Source organism: Suncus etruscus, chromosome 5 (genome assembly GCF_024139225.1).
Source record: "Suncus etruscus isolate mSunEtr1 chromosome 5, mSunEtr1.pri.cur, whole genome shotgun sequence".
NCBI classification, from domain to species: domain Eukaryota; kingdom Metazoa; phylum Chordata; class Mammalia; order Eulipotyphla; family Soricidae; genus Suncus; species Suncus etruscus.
In genome coordinates this window covers 100,045,303-100,065,156 of record NC_064852.1, presented here as the reverse complement: position 1 = coordinate 100,065,156, position 19,854 = coordinate 100,045,303, and the positions used below count along the sequence as shown (strand labels likewise).

The window sequence follows — 19,854 nt, the reverse complement described above, 5'->3', positions numbered from 1 at the left end:
GAGAGAGAGAGAGAGAGAGAGAGAGAGAGAGAGAGAGAGAGAGAGAGAGAGAGAGAGAGAGAGAGAGAGAGAGAGAGATTAAGTAAATAAAGACAAACTAGTCATAGATTCAGAACACCCTGGGGAAAAAAATCGGGTGCAATTTTCTGAAGAGCAGAAAACTTTGCTAGTTAATGATGCTGGAACTGGTCTGTAGTTTCTAGATAAACGATGGACCACCTGTGGGGCACAGACTTAGCGTGTGATCAGCAGCTGATGGCAAGGCAGTGGTAGTGAGAGATTTGTCCAGGCAAAAGAGTTTCAGAGTTCAGGAGTTTGTAGGAGCTTGCCAGGGGAGCATCAAATCTACGCTTATCTCCTGGACCACAAGCAGGGCTGCCTGCCCAGAGGCTTGCAGAATAAAACAACAGCTGGTCTTCCATGTGACTTTTTAGGCCAAAGACAACTATGGGATTTGTTTCCCTGTTGAGAAGGCAGTGGAAAGATTATCCCCAGGCCAAAGGTAAGATAATAAAGAAATGGCATCCTATGTCTGTGACTGGACGATGGATTCCAGGGAATCTTCTCACATTCATAATCCGACACCCCGCCTAGGCAGGAAATTGCAGGAAGTCTCTTCCCTTTGCAGTGTCTCTCCAGTGCCCTCTACCGAAAAGCTAAACACTGTTCACTTCAAAGGACAAAGGGCATATTGGGACGTATTTAAGTCCAAAGAGCACACAGAATTGAGAAGAAGTAAATTAACAACTTATGGTTTACTCTGTGTAATGGTGGCCTGTGCAGCCGAGTCCTTTTCTACCCTGTCCCTGCACAATATGAATGCTGATTGTACATATTTCTGTTGTTCTCTGCAAGTGGAAAAAACCTGAAATAGTGGCTATCATTTAATTTGTTTATTTGTTGGCTTTTTGGCATTTAATTTTGTTACTTTTAAATTATTATTTAACAATTTTTATTTTATTAAACACTATGATTACACAATTATTGGTCTTTGAGTTTTAAAATCTAATGTAACTTCCCTCTACCAATAATCCTATTTTCCATCTCACACCCCAGCCTACCTTGACAGGTACATTTTATAATTTGATTGCTAGAATTTGGATTCTATTTATTTTAATATTCTTTCCATGATTTGTGTATATAGTTATACTACTCCCACATAAATACAGATGTGCAGGTAGTTGAAGGTATTTTGCAAAAGGGTCATAATTACTTTTTATTCAGTTCCCTTCCTTAGTTGCATCTTCCATAACTAGAATAAATTATCTATGCCATGATATTAACAAGGCCAATACACATGTATAGTTTTGTGCAATTTTATCATATTAAGATTATTGCACTTTTATTATAATTGGAATTTCTTATAATCATGGGAACTGCACTTTTATAAATCCACTTGGATTTCCTTTGAAATACCATCATGTAGTCAAACCTAAATCATCTTCATATTCATAACTTTTGAGAACCAATAAAATGGTTAATGTATCTATAATATTGTCATTTCAAGAATATTCTATAAATGCAATCATATAATATGTGATTTTGTGATTTTGGTTTTTATATATAAAATCAGGATAATTTCTTTGTATATAATTTGAATTGATTTGTATCTACTCTATTTCTTTTTACTAATATATTTAAACTATATTTCATGCAAAATTGATAACACAAGATGATTTTAGTATTTTTTATCTTTGTTTCCTCTGTGTTTTCATTTTATTTCCAATGTCTTTCTAGGAATAACAAATATTTCTAAGAATCAATTTATTAGTAAGTGTCCTTTAGCACATTTTAACTGTCATAGACATTTCAGTGATTTTTCTAGCTATAACATTATATGTTGCTATATATCTGTATACATCAAACATATAACAGCCTACTGGTGATAGAATATATCCAATTTGAGTGAAGTACAGTTTGCAAACATTATTATTTTTACCTTCCTGATTCATTGATGAATAATATAATTGTCTTTAATAGCTTCTTTCTCTATATATAAATGTATATATAAAGAATTGAAGCAATGTTATAATTTTGCATCAATCAACAACTATAATTAGAAAACTCAAAAGAATAAAATATTTGCTTTTACTCATTTGTTGTTCTTCATTCTTGATATTCTAAATTTTCTTATATTATACATTTTTGAAATTAACAATTACTTACATTATAATATTACATTTGAAGAACTCTCTTAGCCTTTGTTTTAGCATGAGTTTGGTGGTAGTGAATTCTCTAAGATATTATTTCCCAGAGAATTTTGTCATTCTCCTTTCTCCCTGATAATTTTGGGACAATTGAATTGGGGTTAACTTAAAAAGCATCACCATTACAGTCTCATGGTTTCTGATGAGCTAACTACTTTCATTCAAAAGATATTTTTGTTTTTCTATTGACACTTTTTTCTCATCTCCTTCAAGATTTATTTAAAATTACATTTTAGTGTAATTGGGGGATTGATTAGCTTTTTGTAGGTGGATGACTACAAAGTTGTTTTCAGTGGACACCCAGATTACTACTAGCAACTGACCCTGCAGAGCAGAAACAGGGCCAGAGTGTCAAAGCTCTACCTTCTGTACTATGTTCTGTACTAGCTAGTATTATTTTTATTTTTAATTTATTTTTTGATCAAATTTAGGGAACTTACAGGGTTTTATTTTTTTTGACATTTTGGATTACTTATTCTTCAAGAAGCAGGTTCTAGGTAACCCAAAAAACTCTCCACCATGTTATTTCACAAATCACTGAGTTACTGGTAGCCTGCTTTTGAGTATCTATCAATCTATCTATCTATCAATCAATCTATCTATCAATCATCTATCTATCTATCTATCTATCTATCTATCTATCTATCTATCTATCTATCTATCTATCTATCTATCATCTATCTATCTTCTATCATCCCTCTACGTAACTATATCTCTCTACCTACCTACCTATCTATCATCTATCTATTTACCTACCCATATATCTATAATCTTTCTATCTGTATTGATTATAAATAATACAAAAAGGTTATTTCACCTTTTTGTAATCTAATGTTTCCAAATCAATTTAAATATCAGTGTTGTTTATACTACAGAATAAAATGTTAATCCTCTCCTATTTGCCACTTTTTTTATCATTCTACCATCTATTGCTAGCCATGCAAATCTTATTCATAAATAATTATTTTGCTAAATATCACCATTAGGTCACTATTACTAGCTGTGAAAGTGTCTAAACCATTCCTTGTTAATAATATCTTTTTAAAGTTCTTTCACACATGAAACATAGACATTCTCACTTACGTTAATTAGAATTTCAACATATGTTGATCATTTTTCCAAACAGATATTTATCTTATTTGGTGTTATACTTTTATTGAGAAATTTTTCTATAATAAATGACTAACCCAAGCTGATTAATTGGCTTTATTATTAAAGCCAATTTTTCAGTCAATTCAGACTATATGTTTACAGCTTAAAAGATCATCTTCCAGGCATTTTTATCTAGAAGGCACATGCATGGCATAAATATTTGAATAATTGTAATGATGTTATTTTTGCTACAGATAGAGTTTCAAAGGAATTATTAGGTATTGTGGCATATCTAATAACAACTAGACATTTTATATACATTTCTTAAAATAAAGTCATACTGTATATAGATCAGTTTAGCAAAGAAGCTTTTGAAAGATCAGTCAGTAAAATCCAACCTAGAATTGAACTCCTGCAATACGTATAGAGCTTAGCCAGCAGTCCATGAACTATTTGTGGACCATTGAATCAATTTAGCTAGTATCAAACAATTTTTAAAGTGAAGGATACCAAAGTAGAAAATATCATAAAATTCAAGTAGTATGGAAAAACAATGTTTAATAAAAAAGTTTTCAAGGTCTTAATCTAAGTGAGAGCATACACCATACCCATTATGATAATAATTTTCCAGGAAAATGCATCATCCCTCAAGAGCAAAAGTTACATTTAAAGCCCTAAATTTGTTGTGTAGAATTTCTGTGCTAACAGAAAATAGCTACTTCTATTGTATAAATTCATGCTAGATGTTTCTTTCTGATGAGGATTTTTATGTTTATGTTTGTTTCTGGAAAGAGTACACTTTCCCTTTTCCTTTTTCTTTCTACTCACAACAAAACTCTAAAGTCTAAAGTAATGTAAAATTCTAATCAGTTTCACCAAAGGGAGTGAATTCTACATGGAAAGTAGAAGACGGAAATTAGTCTCCAATGGTCAAAAGGGCACATTCTATAATGATACAGATGAGTTCCCAATCTGGATTTAATCTCTCATACCTAAAGGCAATTCTCAATTGCCTTATCTGAATACTAATATTAACAGCAACAATTTGATAATAGTGTGATTAAATTTAATGTATTTATAAAGTTATCATAAAAATGTTTTACTTAAAATGAAAATTTAGTAAGTGTTAGCTATTAGTACATTACTTAAAAGTAATTTTAAAACATTTTCAAGAACCAATATTTTTAAAGGAGCTTTGTACATTTTGTCTGTAAAAAATAAAACTCTTTCTTTTGTTTTGGTTTTGTAATTTTTTAAGAATGATAATGAAAAAACTTGGTCTAGTTTTCCCATTGTAAATAACTGTTCATCTAATTTGAAATAATGAAAAATATAAATTTTCTTAATCTTTTATTTTTAAATTAAATGACAACATTGTTTCACAATGTTGGCCTAGGAGGCCTGTTCAGGAAGCACAAGAGAGGAAAGGGAGAAACCAGATCAGACCACTCCATATTAATAGGTGGCAGTTTTAATATGTGAGCATACTTGCCTATATAGGCTCTTGTATAGTTACAAGACCCATAGATTTTCACATTCCCCAAGATATTAAAACATTTTGTGGATGCCTCAGTGGATTTACTCATGTATATTGTCCACGAGGTTTCAACAGCACACTCTTTCACAGTGTCATTCTTGAAACAAATTATATTACCTAATAGTGATATAAATGATATATAGTACATAATAGTACATAATACATAATTCTAGTAAATAATAGTGATATAAATGATATAAATGTCTGTGCCAAAGTCATTAAAGAAAGGAATAAAATTACTATTACTTGAGTATATTCCAACTATCACTGTTATAGTGGATCCTTCTGTGCTCTACTATTTGTGGCAAGCTTTCTACCATTAACTGGTACTTCTGGCCCTCCAATATTGTCTCTGGATATTATTACCACACTTTTATTTTTCTTATATCTCATTAAATTGTGAGATTATTCTATGACTATTCCTCTATCTCTGACTCATTTCACTCTGCATAGCCAGCTACATATAAGAAAATTTCATTACTTTTAGTTTTTGGAAATGTTTCATTCCTGAGCACTTCTTTGATGAAAGAACTCTTGATATTGCAGGACAATTTAGAGTCATCTATGTTCCCGATGCAGAAGGGTTCCCTAAATCTCCTGAGGAAAAAATGGGAATCCAGTGATTACCATAAAAGCGAGTGCTGTCCTGGGGGTAGTCGCTGCCGACTCTTCCAGCCTCAAGAAAGCAAATTGTTTGGATCTGAAGGACAGGTAATACGGTCACCAGAACCTCCAGATCTTCCTAGTCACATCAGCAAGGTAAAAGAAGAGCTGCATACCTCAGAGTTGGAAGAGAACGGTCCTAGTGACAAGAGAGGAACCCCCAGGCAATATGGCCAGCCTGAAGTGCTGAAGGAGGATTTAATAAGTGGTCGGCATAGAATTGAGCACTTCTCCATTGCTCTTGCTGAACTGAGGAGTGTGTTTGAGACTCCTAGGAGTGTTAAAAGATTAACAGGACCAGCGGAGTATGGCCAAAAGGTAAGAAATAACTCATTGAGAGTGGAAGTTTACAGTTAACTAGAGAGTTTACCATCTGGTCATTTATTTCTAAGTGTTGCTACGGTGTACTAAGCAATTGTATCCCAGAGTATGAAATGTGTCGTTCTCATTTACTGACTTCTGTAATTCATTGCAATGGGCACTCAAGTTTTGGTATTCTCACTAAATCATCTCTGATAGGCCATCTTATATTAATGTGTCTGTATGAAATTGCTTTGTTCCCCAGCAGTATTTTGTTTTAGAATCAGATAAACATATGAAACAGTAATTATTTAAGACTCAGAGGGGTTATGAAGAATGTTGGTCAGTAAGAAACAGTTTCAGAACTACAATGATCTACATTTTAGACTCTAAATCTGCTATTTTCTTCTCTAGCAATGATAGTTGACCAAATGCCTCTTTTTGGGAAGTGATAAGGGTTGGGCCACACTGAATGGTGTTTTGGCATACTCCTGGCTTGGTGCTTAGAAATCACACATATTGGTACTCAGGAGACCATCTATGGTATGTGAGAGCAAAGTAGAGTCAACTTCGTGGAAGGTAAGCACCACAACCTCTCATACTACCTCTTTGTCCCATGAATATCTTAATCTAATAATGTATATGGATTTTTATAATGATAAACTGATAATATATTTAGATCACTAATTTTTTTTTTATTTATTTGGGACCATACACAGCAATGCTCAGGGCTGATTCCTGTAGGATCACTCCTGTTGAGCTCATATGGGTGCAGTGTATCAAACCTACGTTGGCTGCATGTAAAGCAAAGCTCACTCCCCCCTATACCATCACTTCAGTCCCAAAGTCTGAAAATTTTTTGTGATAGTCATCATTTCAAACATAAGTATGTATATTATTTACAGAAAGTATTTAATCAAATGTAGAAATACAATATGTATGCTTCTATTGCCAATTCAGAGAAACTTGCTTAAAATGGAATTGTTTGAATTTATTATATTCATTAAGATATCTATAAAGGATATGCTAGTGGAATTTGACAAATGATTCTACAAATGATTTCTGGGTTTCTATTGGGAAGCAAGCATTTGCGTTTTTATTTTTTTTAACTTATTGTCAATTATCAAAAAGGTACAGTCCTATTCTTGTTCATAGATAATTAACCTTCAGAAAGTATTTCACAGAACTAATTTTTTTTCAATGAATTAGCTAACTAACACTTTTTCTTGGTGTCTCTATTAAGAAGTATATAATAGTTCAAAATACTATAATTCTATACATTACATAATGACTTTGTTTAAAAAAATATTGAAATGAAATTTATTTAAAAAGAAAAGAAACAATCTAAAGCTTCCAGCCAATACCTTTTCTGAAGTAAATTTCCTACTTTTGTTCTATAAGTAAAATATTTTGTTCATATTTTATAGTATTTTTAATTGTGTGCCTAGGAGTTGAGATACATTCAATATAGTTATTTACAGTGATAGTTTTTTATCTTAAAATTAATGACTTTGGAAAAAGTTATTTTTTTAATTCCTCTGTCTCTATTATATCTATTTTAGACATGCTCTAAGGTAATTAATAAAAGAAATAGCCAAAGGTGAAAAAATTATCCTTATAAATTATGCAATACAGCCTATCCTCATCTGAGTTCATGATGTAGCTGTTTCAATAAGAAAAATGAAGCATTAATAATGGTCTCAAGTTGAATGTATAATTACTACTATTGATATGATATATGAATGTGTAGCCAGTGTCCATAGAGTAATTACGGAAATAAGCATATATTTTATATCCAGCATTTAGTTTTCACTTGTTAAATTTGATTAACATTATTAGTATTTTAATATTATACATTATAATATGGTGAATGAAACATGGCCTGTTCACATAGAAATTTCTTATCTATACTAGTATACATAGTCTTCAAATCATATGAAAAGTTATCATGTTTGCAAAATTTCTACAGAGATCCCATATGACTTTAGAAAAATGAAGAATTAAAGGGCCAGAAATGAATGGAGCTCATAAAGGTACTGAACATGACTTGACAAGTGTGGGGCTCTGGGTTCTATCTCTGACTCCATATACCCTACCCTGAACACAGTCCTCCTGGTGGTCCTGAGCATAGTGATTACCTTCCTTTCAGTGAAGTCTTTTGTTATATTATTTGGTGTGCCAAAATTATCCTAGCTCAATTTAATTTGAAATTATATATTTCACAGTGAGCTATAGCAATGATATACAACTTAACCCTTGAGCCCTTTGTTTCTATAGACCATTATATCTTTTTCATATAAAAAGTGTAAGCTTTATTAAAAGTAATGAGGTGGTATTTATTTACATAAATCATGTAAAAATATTCTAGCTACTTTGTAACTGTGACATTATGTAGATTCTTATTGAAAGTTGGTGATGTGGAGAAAGGTATTCAATATTAATGATACTTGAAGCAAGGACAGAAAATTATTTCAGATAAAAAGTTCTTGTAATTAGCAAATAGTCTCAACAATAATAATCAATGAACTGCATTTTAATGTGTACTTAAAAGGAAACTATAACTATAAATAGTCTTTTAGAAAAACTTTTATATAGTTATTAAATTAAGAATATTTAGAATTTTTAAGAGGTACAATATTTTGTTTATTGGTATGTATAGTTAAAGATAATATGTATTTTTAAAAGTATTTTATAATAGGTTGGAGAAATATACCAATATATTTACAAGTGTTTATATAAGAACAACAAGATTTATAAAAAATATTTGTACATTGGAAAAAGGAATTACAAATTAACAGATTTGTTGTTGTTGTTGTTGTTGTTGTTGTTGTGCCATACTCAGAGCTTACTCCTGCCTCTTCCTCAGGGATAACTGCAAATGGGTCTGGGATCATCATACAAAGACTTGAATCCAGGTTGGCTGCATTCTGAACCTGGAAAATTATATTTATAAGTATAAAAATATAAATATATATAAATTTATATATATATATAATATAAAAAGTATACAAGCTCATTATAAACTTCTAAAATACAATTTTGCAGTTAAACAATTTATCTTGATACAATTAAAATAGAAAATTTTTGATAAACTCAATTTGGGGATCACACCCTGTTATGCTCAGTGGTTACTCCTGGCTATGTGCTCAGAAATCTCTCCTGGCTCAGGGAACCACATGTGACGCAGGAGATCAAACCGAGGTTTGTCCTGGATCAGTTGTGTGCAAAGCAAACGTCCTACCACTGTGCTATTGCTCAGGCCCCAGCTCAAAATTATTTTTCCTGTTTTACATTTTATAATTTTCAAAGAAAATACAACCTACTGTTATTACTTCTAAAAGTCTTATAGTGAAACCAAGAATGAACTTTTCAACTGAAGACTTTTATGCTCATGAAGCAGATTACAAGTCAAAGACAAAAATTCACAGTCATTATACTAAATAAATGGCTTGGAACATATTTTAAAAGAGATTTCTAAGAATTTACAAGAATCTGCTATAAGATTATAAATCTTGGAGATAATGGAACATTCACTTGCCACACTAAAAAATAGCTCTTTAGGGCAATAAACAATAGTGCTGCTTAAAGCTCTTGGTTGGCAACAAACCACCCCAATATTAGCAGTTTTAAACAATAGTCATTTATTATGGTTTACCGGTCTGTGGTGAGCAGGGAACTCTTGTCTCACTCATGCTGAGTGAGCTAAGAACTGGCTATTTTAGACTGGCCTAAGAAGATCAACTCAGCTAAGTCCTAATTGCTTTCTCCTCTTTCACTTGGGTGCCAAGATTTATGCGCAGGTCCCAGAAGTTTAAAGAGAGAAAAGAGAACTATGTGAGGTGTCTTGAGAACTGGGCTGAGAAACCAGCTCTCTCTCATATTTTGTTGGCCAAAATATTTATAAAACTAACCAGGTTAATGATATAATAAAATGAAAGATATGCCTTTTATTGTTTTCTCCAGATTGAGGAGTTTTCTTAAGTATTTCTTAGTAGAGAGCCAATGGGTCACTCCCTGTGATACTCCATCAATGTTTGAAGGTTACATTTTTGGGTATAGAAATATGACAATACTCAGGCCTGGTGCTGCTGGGCCACGTGGCTCACTATTGCTCAGGAAAATGGGGTACCATATCTGAGTATCAAACTCAAATCCTTGCACTTATATGGCATGCATATATGGCATGCTTCTGAACTCTTCCTTTGGCCATTTGACACCATGTGTTGATGGAAGGTACTGAAAATTCATATTTATAAAAGTAAATGAATATAAAGAGAGTAATGATAGTTGCTCCTTTGGTAATATTCTTCCTCAAACAAATTTACCTAAATATTTTATAAAAGAGAGAAAATGTATTAAAGCTGAAAAGGTAGAACAGGAAGCAGATAAGACACTTGCCTTGCATGAAACTGACTTAGTAACTTTTATTGGCACCCTATATGGGCTCCTGAGCACAAATCTAGGAGAAAGCCTTAACAGTAACCATAATGTTACTGTATATTACAAATTAATACAAACATCAAGAGGAACCTACACAAGGATATTTATTGATAGCCAAGTGTGAACAAAATGTAAGTCTTATTCTCCTTAGATTAAAATAAGTGACTGTACTGATACTAAATAACCACATCTTAATCCTAAAACTGGACATATACCGTCTGATGTAAGGGATCTTGCAAACATAAGAAGAGAATGAAGCATCTTTACATGCACATTGTTCCTTAATTATATTAGGTAATAATAACTGATTTTTGAAAGAGGACGATGGTAATGTCACAGTGAAGGACAATTAAATAAATAAATAAAGTGAAGATAATGTATGTAAAAGTACAGGGCCACAGCCCTAAGAATGTAGGCAGCCTCTAGAAACTGGAGAAAGCAAACTAGTTTCTCCCTAGAACATTAATAAAGAATGTAGCCTCTAAGAACTTTGAATTTAACATAGTAAAACTGAATTCTGACCACATAATTCAGAACTGTTAGTGTATTATAAGTATGTATGTATTATAAGTTAGTGGCAATTTGTTACAACCATGAAATAAAACTAATACAATTAATGCTATATTAGGCACTTTTAGCATGTTAAAATAGGAATATTATGACTTTTTGGTTTTCCTTTGTTCTTTAGTGATAAGCATATCTGCACAGTTCAAAAATAGTTATTTAACTTCCTTCTAGGTATAGTTGATGGTATACATGTTTTTAATTTTAATAAGTAATCAAGCAACATTATTAACTATCAATGAATCTGATTTTAATTATCGGTATTTAGAAAAATACCAGAAAGGTGTTATATCTCCTTCTAACTTCAGACTCCCAGTTGCTAAGCATAGAACTAAGACAATGAAACCATTGAGCAATCCCAAATGAATGCTTTCTTCAGCCTCTATTATGACTCATTCTAAAAAAAAAAGGTTACTGATTCAAATAATTAACCTTAACTTTACCCTACTGAGATTTTAAGATTCAAATAATAAGTGATATAAATTTGTAATAATTACTTATTTACTCCCATATTTTTTTATTTTTAAAATTATCATTATTTAAACACCGTGATTACAAATATGATCGTAGTTATATGACTTCAGTCATATAAAGAGCGAGTCCCAGGTTTTATCTTCCTTCAAATAATTGATGATTTAATCAGGTTGGATTTATCTGATGTTACAATACAGACTATTACTACCATTAATTTAGCTATAGTTTTACAAAGATTAATCAGACATGAGTTAAACTTGATCCCAAATTACCAATAAAAAAGGAAAACCAATGACGATTGTTATTCTATTTACTGTATGATAGAAGGCATGGAGAAGAATGTGAGCACAATAGCTAAGGGAAATAGACCTGCATGTGCATAAATATTTTAACAAAATATAAATAATTAAATATAATATAATTTCCACATTTTTTAATTTTCTCCAATAATTAAAGTTTCAGGTTTTTCATATCATGACAATTTGTCATCTGCTCTTAGATTTGCATAAAATCAGGCTTTTAAAAGCACAGTTAAATGATGACATTTAGTTCAGCTCCTACTACAAATCCATTTTGTTAGTTACTTATACTTACATTTACTTTTTAAACTAAGACACTTGGGGACTCAGGGATTAATTTATCTCTAATCAGAGATAAAGAAGCACTACTTATTTTCAGTCACTGCCTTCTATCTCCTGGCTTCCTCTTTTATTAATGTTTTTGGGAATATATCTCAAGAAGGATGCGTCTTGTAAATTCATTTGACATAACAGGGATTATTACTCTCTTAAAAATTAGTACCAAAAAGCTCATCAAAGTCTCTAAAAATAAGCACAGATTAATATATTTCCTATATATAAATTTTGAACATCTTTGAATAAATAATATACTTTCTTGTTTTTACCTATAAAACAGAAAAAAACAATTGGTTTTTATACAGGTGAAATGAATTATTCAATGAGAAAATATCTTCTTTATTTCTTAGAGGATTTATTATACAGTACATATTTTTGTCCTAGGAGATGATTTGGTGATCAAGGGTCACTTTATCATTGTAGAAACTTGAATTAGTATTTCATCATATTAATGTTTAATTTTCACATCTGTAAAATGATGAAAATCATACCATGAGATTTTTTGAGGATAATAATGGCTTAGTAGCAGAAAGTAAATAAGAATTTAAGAGGCCTTATCAAATGAAGTAGGATTTCTTGTTTGTATTTTGAAGAAGTCACCACCCCTAGTAATATTTAGGTTTACTACTGGCCAACATCAAAGGCTCAGGGATCCCTCCTGTATAGAATGATAGGAAATGAATGAGGATTGTTGTGAACAAGGCAAATGCCTTAACCCTTTAACAATTTATTTCTCCTAGAATACCATTTCTATAATTTAATACAAGTATTTGAGTTAACTATTTAGTTTAAATGGACTTTTGTTATTTATCTGTTAAGACAAAAAGCATACAGTTTCCAAACGTGGAAAGGAACCAGGAAAAAGAGACTATTATTTTCTGCTTGACACCTTTATCTCTTTTAGAGGCACCATGCAGAAGGACTCCCAGGGATAATTTAGTAGAGTAAATTGTTAGTGAAACTTTTTATTATGACCAGTAATCCATTTTGAGATGAGACTGAGAGCTACAGTGTGTTAAATTATCATTTTTAAAACCCTAGAGAGCCTTTTGCCAACTCCATTTTCAATTATTAGAAAAAAAAAATAACTAGCATTTAGGAATTCAAAATACAAATCCAAAAGAGGTGAAACCTAACATGATATGTTAGTATATTTACACACATGAAGATACACATAAAACTAAGTATGATAACAGAGAGAAAATAAATTCTGCTCTAATTTCAAAGATACTTTAAAGACGAACCATGACATTTTGTTTCGTTTTGCTGTGTTTGGGGCTAGGCCATACCTTCACGTGCCTTGGTTCTGACACTGTCTGAACCAAGATTGCCCTGATTGTTCTTGTAGGATTATACAATATTAAGGACTGAATCAGGCTTCTTTCAATCTGAGCATGTTTTAATCTATATAGCTATTCTTTAACTATATTTTGTTTCAGTTTATGCAACTTTTTCTAGTATTATAATGTGTTAAAATAATATTAGAGTTCTTTGGTTGTTTTTCCCACTAATTTATATATCTTATTTTATCTCTTGTTTATATTCTATGTTGGGGAAAGATAGCTTTGTGATCTGGTGGTAAAGTTTCAGCTGAATCCATTAATCTGGCCTAAGAACTTTCAAATGAAACTGTCATCTCATCTCATTTTCTGTCTTGCAGTAATATATGCAGTCACAATATGACATTGAGGTGGAATTTAGTGCTGATAACTACAGAAAGATGTTAAGCAATATTGACTCCCTTCCAACTGGGAAAACGTCTGTCAGTTCGTGGATGGGAATTCTTTGACATTTTACTTGAAAGACTAGCAAGGTTTTCACTCTTCTGTTATATGAATATTGTTTTCACTATTTCTCTTTAAAACCATTTTTCTTAGCATTCATATCTTTCCCAGATTTTTAATCAGCATTAATACTTAATAACTAGATACATATTCAATTAGTATCATGATTAGTTTTCCTCTTTTCTGTAATTATTTTATACTCGGTCATACTGTTTAACAATATGTATCCATTGGTTTTGTTTGTTTGTTTTGATTTTTTTGCTTTGTTTTGTTGATTTTATATCTTTTAAGAATGTAATAAGTCTATTGAGGGCCAGAGTGATAGCACAGCGGTACTGGCCTACCAGGGATGGGTCCGGGTTCAATTCCCAGCATCCCATATGTTCCCTGAGCCTGCCAGGAGTGATTTCTGTGCACAGAGCCAGAAATAAGCCCTGAGTTTTGCCATATGTGGCCCAAAAACAAAACAAAGAAACAAAATAGAATAAAATAAGTCTATGGAGCTTCCAATAACCAACATAAAATGGCTGTGAAATGTCTCTGTGGCTTCCTGGTTTCCGAAGTACAGAACAGCAGGTGGATGGAAGGAGATTGTTTGCGTTCACTCCGAGAAGACCCCCAGATTACTGAGTTTTATTCTTTCTGAAAATGTAGTCACAGGCCATATATTTAGGAACTTCTGCCTAGGTTATTTTTGGGTAAAACATAAAACTTTATATTAGAACAATGAATAAATATAAATAATTTGGTCTTTATGTAACACCAATTTCAAGGACCATAGAAATAATTTTCTAATCTGTGACATAATTCACATACTATCCTTAAAGTAGTTAACAGAGGAATTTCTTCTACAAAACCCTGAAAATTTCATGCTCTGTGGAAAACTTGTAAGAAATAAATCTAATTAAATGATCGATATAGTAACACCAGTAGTAAAGGTAATGTTTATAGAATAATACCACCTGATATGTTTTACTATGAATGACAAAGCATCACTCCTGTGCTATTATCAAGCCTATGCATTCAGTGTTTAATTATGAATAACACATACATCCATGTAAAGGGAATATTCTAAAAAAAAAAACTCAATGGTAATGTCACCTTTGGATAAATACAAAGAAACTTATATTTTTTGTTCAGATGAAAGAAGGCTAAGAAATGTTGCCTAGGGGCTAGAGAGAAAGATCTAAATCTAAGTACAGGGCTCCTTCTGTATCAGGAGACTAAAAGAATCACCTTGGCAATTCTCAGACAACTAATTTTTTTTTATTAGCAAGATGAATTTAAGGAGCTTAATAAGTCAAACTTCACATCTGGGCACCTTTATGGTAAATAATTTTAAATTTATGACTCATAACTAGGTTATACTGTATTTTTAGTAGAACATTCTGTTTTTATTGTAGAAATAGTTGTAATTTTCTTAGATTCTTAGTTCAAAACAATATTATTGCTATCTAGTCATGACTACTGTCCTTCTAAGACATTCTCTCGAATTAAAGAAGGAATTAATTTTAATTAAAAATTAAATTTTCTCAAATGTAAACTCCAGCAAGAGAAATCTGTTTGACCTTTATTATATAACAGTAAATTCCAGTCTCTATAACATAATGCTAGCCAAAATGCTCTCTTGTATAGGCACATGACACATTGTGTTTTGATGGATTTTCTGATCCTAAAATTTCTACTTATTTTTTGTATAGATGTCTAATTTCTTTAAACTTAAGTTACTTCTCCAGTATTTCTCACTGTAATCAAAGCTCAAGTTGAATATACATTTTATTTCACAAATGTGAAAGTATTTTTAATGTATTTAGACATGTTTGTGTATAATTTTCTATCAGAGATGCAATTTGATATATTTGGAGACTAGTATGCTGTCAAAAACATGAACGTAGGTGGCTTATAACATCAGATACAGTGAAATTTGTACCTTTTGCCTCTATTTCTATTGGTTCTTTGTCATAATAATTTGCATCATATCTAGGACCTTCTTAGCATTACCTACATGTGTATAGAAAGCAAATAGTTAACAAATTTTCCTACGTAGAAATTATTTCTTTATTTAATGCGTATATTGAATAAATGTAATGAGTTCCAAACACCTGAAACAAATTCAAGCTCCATTAATGTTTCTCATTTATACCAACTACCAAATACGATGATTTATTGTACTTAATAGTGTACTAACTTGTTTTATGTCAATGTAAGCCATTTATTGGATGCTATGAGACAAATTGCTCTAAAGCATGGTAATGCATTATAATGTACATAGTTCTCTTTTCCTTTCATATTTGTGGAAACATGTCAGGAGCATGCTTTAAATTAATCAAGTTGTTCTGGTTTCAACCTTGATTTTATATTAGAAATTTTATTGTTAATGATCAAAATGTAGAAAAAATTTCCAATTAGGTAATGATTACTTTAAGTTTCTTTGTTTTGGGGGATCAAATCCAGCAGTTCTCAAAACATATTTTTATATCTATGCTCAGTTACCTCCACCCTGTGGGGCTCATAGGACCATCTTGATTGCCAGGGATTGAACCCTCGAGGGTTGCATGAAAATCATGTACTCTACTCACTGCTATTTCTCTGGTTCCATACAATCTAACATATTTTCTATTTATTTTATTTGTAAATGTTAGGAGCAAGACTTTTTGTGTGTCTTAAAGTTGTTTGGAAATAATTTGGAAAACACTAAGCTATGAAAAATAGCAAGAACAAAGTAAAACCAAAAATGCCACAAATCCTCTCTTTTTCTCTTTAGCTCTTACTTTCTTCTGTTCATTTGAATGCACCACACTAATATATATTCTTTAGTTATATAGAATTAGAAGTTATATTTTAACTAATATCTATAGTTTAAATATGCTCTTTGCTTTATAGTTGCATCCTGTTTTATTCGAGGTCCAAACATCGTTAGATTTTCCTTGAATGTCTCACCTTTTCATAGCATTAGTCTTCCCCTAGGCATCTTGAGGATGAAACACTGTGCTCCTCCTAATGGCACATAAGTTGTCATTATTAAGCACTATGGCAGGCACTGTGTTGAAGGCTTCATTGATATTATGTCATTTAATATTCAAAAGCATCTTAGGAAAGAGAATTATCACTATTCCCATTTTACAGCTACAAGGTGGAGAAGCTAAATGACTTATCCCAAAGGCATCTGACTGGTAATAGGGCAGGTATTTGAAGTAAATCTGTATTAGTCTAAAAACCACAATAATAAACCACTCTTTTCTTAGTGCCCTCTAAATTCACATTGTCTTTCTAAATATGGAATCTTAAAGCTTTGTTTCTAATATGAATTATTTCTAGACATTCCAAGAAATCACTACATTTCCTAAACTTTGAAATTTCTGAATTCTACCAGGTATCCTTAATCTTAAAATATATATTTTTCACACACCTAAAATATATTTTTCATAACGTCTTTAAAATTTATATAGTTATTATTCTTTAATTTTTTTGAAGTTTCATAGTCTGTCAGGATCAGCCACTCTCTTTTGTTACATAAATGTTATTTTGTTTTTGACAAAATATATCAACTATGACTTTTTATGTTCTAGGCATTTATTATTTCAAATATATTTTCACTACTAATTTTATTAACTATGCTATAAGTTAACTAGTAAATTATTAGCCATTATACAAATAAGAAAACGGGTTTTAATAAACTCATCTGTCAATGAGTACTCTCTGAAGAAGCATTTTAAAGAAATAAGCAAATTTATCAGATTCAAAACTTATAGGTTTTCAAGAAAAAATATGAGTGGGAATTAGAGAGTTCTTATATACCCTTGCATTCTAACTCTCTGTGCTTTCTCATTTTATTATGGAGATGCATATGTTAAAATTGTCAAGTCATTATTTATAAATTATTATTATTATTATTATAAGTATACAGTTTAAATTACAATTCATTCTTTGTATTGTGCTTCTTGTGGTGCCTGCTAACATGAGTCCATCACTATAACATCAGGGAATAGTTTCTGTGATCTAAAAATCCTTTTACAATTCATCCTTTTCCTTAATTTGAATCCTAATATCCACTGATTTATACTACTCCGTTCATGTGTTTTGCCTTTTCTATATATTCATGTAGTTGGAATTCTACAACATGTAGCTTTTCAGATATTTTCAGTATGCATTCTTTTATTCTTGTATACTTTATATTATCTTATCAGTTTATTTATCTTTTGAATGATATCTAGGTTATTTCTAAGTGTAAGGGCTTTTTTGTTTGTTTGTTTTTAGACCACAAACAGTGCTGAGTTCATCTGATACTCCTGACTGCACTCAGGAACAACTTCTAGGCTCTGGGGATGATTTGGGATGCTGGGGCTTAACCCTGGTTAGAGCATGTACAAGGCAAACACTCTACCCTCTACTGTCTCTCCAGCCTTGCTTGTTTCTAAGTTCTATAATTTGACTAAAACTTCTATATACATTTTTACAAAGCATTTTTGAGAAATTAATTTTTCAACTCAATTAGATTAAGAGTTAATTAGGCAGACCCTAAATACCAGGATTTCACTGTTCCTCTTGAAACTGGTAACTGGGATGTCTCTGAGTGTGGGAGCTGGCCGACAGGACCCCTGTACTGAAACCTAGAGAAGGGATATGGGACCCCCCAAACCAGGCCTTTACTGCAAAACCTAGCAGCTGGGTTTCCTGGGGATGGGAGAAGGGAAACCAGACTCTTCCAAGGCTATAAACCGGGCTGTGCAGCAGACCTCTTCTTTCTCATCAGTCCTCATTTCCAATAACAGAGGGCGCTAGTTTCTTGGACCACAGAGAATGACAAAGGGGTTGGACAAACTAGTAGGCCTGGAGCCTGAGTTGGTCTTATGCCAAAATACTTCAACGGTGAGGTTTCCCTGTTTTTAGGCCAAAGGTTTCTCCTTCTAATTTCTTCCATATTTTATTGTGCCTATGCAAACAACTGCCACACACACACACACATCTTTCAATCTAGTCCATCTAATCACCTGAAAAAAAAAAGAGCATACTAAAGCTTCTGCTATTGTACTCACGACTTTATTGGTGATACAATAATGTCACAAATATATCTGCTAATGAACTTTTCTTTTTCCAAGTCTTTGTTTTATTTTCCTCCTATTTTCTTTATATTTTTGATAATGTATCATGATCAGTTATGTCAACTATGATGCATTTTCTTTTAATAAATTTACTTAAAAAAAAAGAAAGGTACCCAAACCTCTCTGAAAGGCCCATGACTCAGTAAGCAGTAAGCCCTTCTGATGTAAGAGAATGCTTCAAATGCTAAATATTGGCACGCATCATATATAAAGAATTTATTAGATGTCTTCAGAATGTGAAATTATGGTTGGAATAAAATTTCAGACCCTTAAAAAAGATTAAGAGCTAATTAATTAATTTGGAAAAATTATAAGAGTACTTTAAGATATGAATTATTTTATATGGTTGTACCACTTTACATTCTCACCAGAAATGAGACTTTCTTCCTCTAAGCTATTATCAGCATTTAGAGTTCTTGGTATTTTGTATTTCAGACATTCTAATGAGTGTGTAGTGTTTTGATATTTCTCTTCTGTAATATTGTTTTTCTTGTGCTATCTCATGCTAATGCTAATGTGACTTTTAAATTTTCACATTTGTGGGTGTTTTCTAAAATGTTATTTTGATGACGATGTTTTTCTTTTTGCCATGCACTGCAATACTACGATAACATTTTAATGCTATTTTTAGTTTTACTTCCAAATCTACCACAATTTTTTCTTATTAATTATTAATATCACATCCATATTGCATCATATTGTGTCATTTTTGTGGGATCAGTCATGATTTCACATGTTAATCCAGCATAATTTTTAATCTGTCTTTTCTATTCTCAAGTGTCCCAGTGATAAATATCTTGAGTATCTATTGAATTGTAAAGCAAAATCCACATAAAAGATCCTTCTTTTTTATTTTATTTTATTATTATTTTTGTTTCTTTGGTTAGTTTTTTATTATAGAATGCCAAAAATTTGTGCTCATCCAAATATTTTGGAAATGGGTAGTTAAAAATGTCCTCATTGAAATGAGGTTATCCTTGTCAGAATCAACTCTGTCATGAACCTTATTAGCATTCTATTGTTAGGAACCATCCTCAAGGTAACCCAACAGTAATA

The 19,854-nt window shown here is 31.6% G+C and overlaps 1 protein-coding gene across 2 annotated transcripts in view; it reads left to right on the top strand.

Moving 5' to 3' along the window:
- Positions 1-5,400: 5,400 nt before the first annotated feature.
- The window catches only part of XIRP2 (xin actin binding repeat containing 2), a 331,046-nt gene continuing 316,592 nt past the window's right edge, over positions 5,401-19,854 (top strand). For both annotated transcript variants that reach the window (XM_049773369.1, XM_049773368.1), the window contains exon 1: positions 5,401-5,817. In XM_049773369.1, coding sequence (XP_049629326.1) covers positions 5,401-5,817 — 417 coding nt within the window. The remainder of the gene's footprint in view (positions 5,818-19,854) is intronic.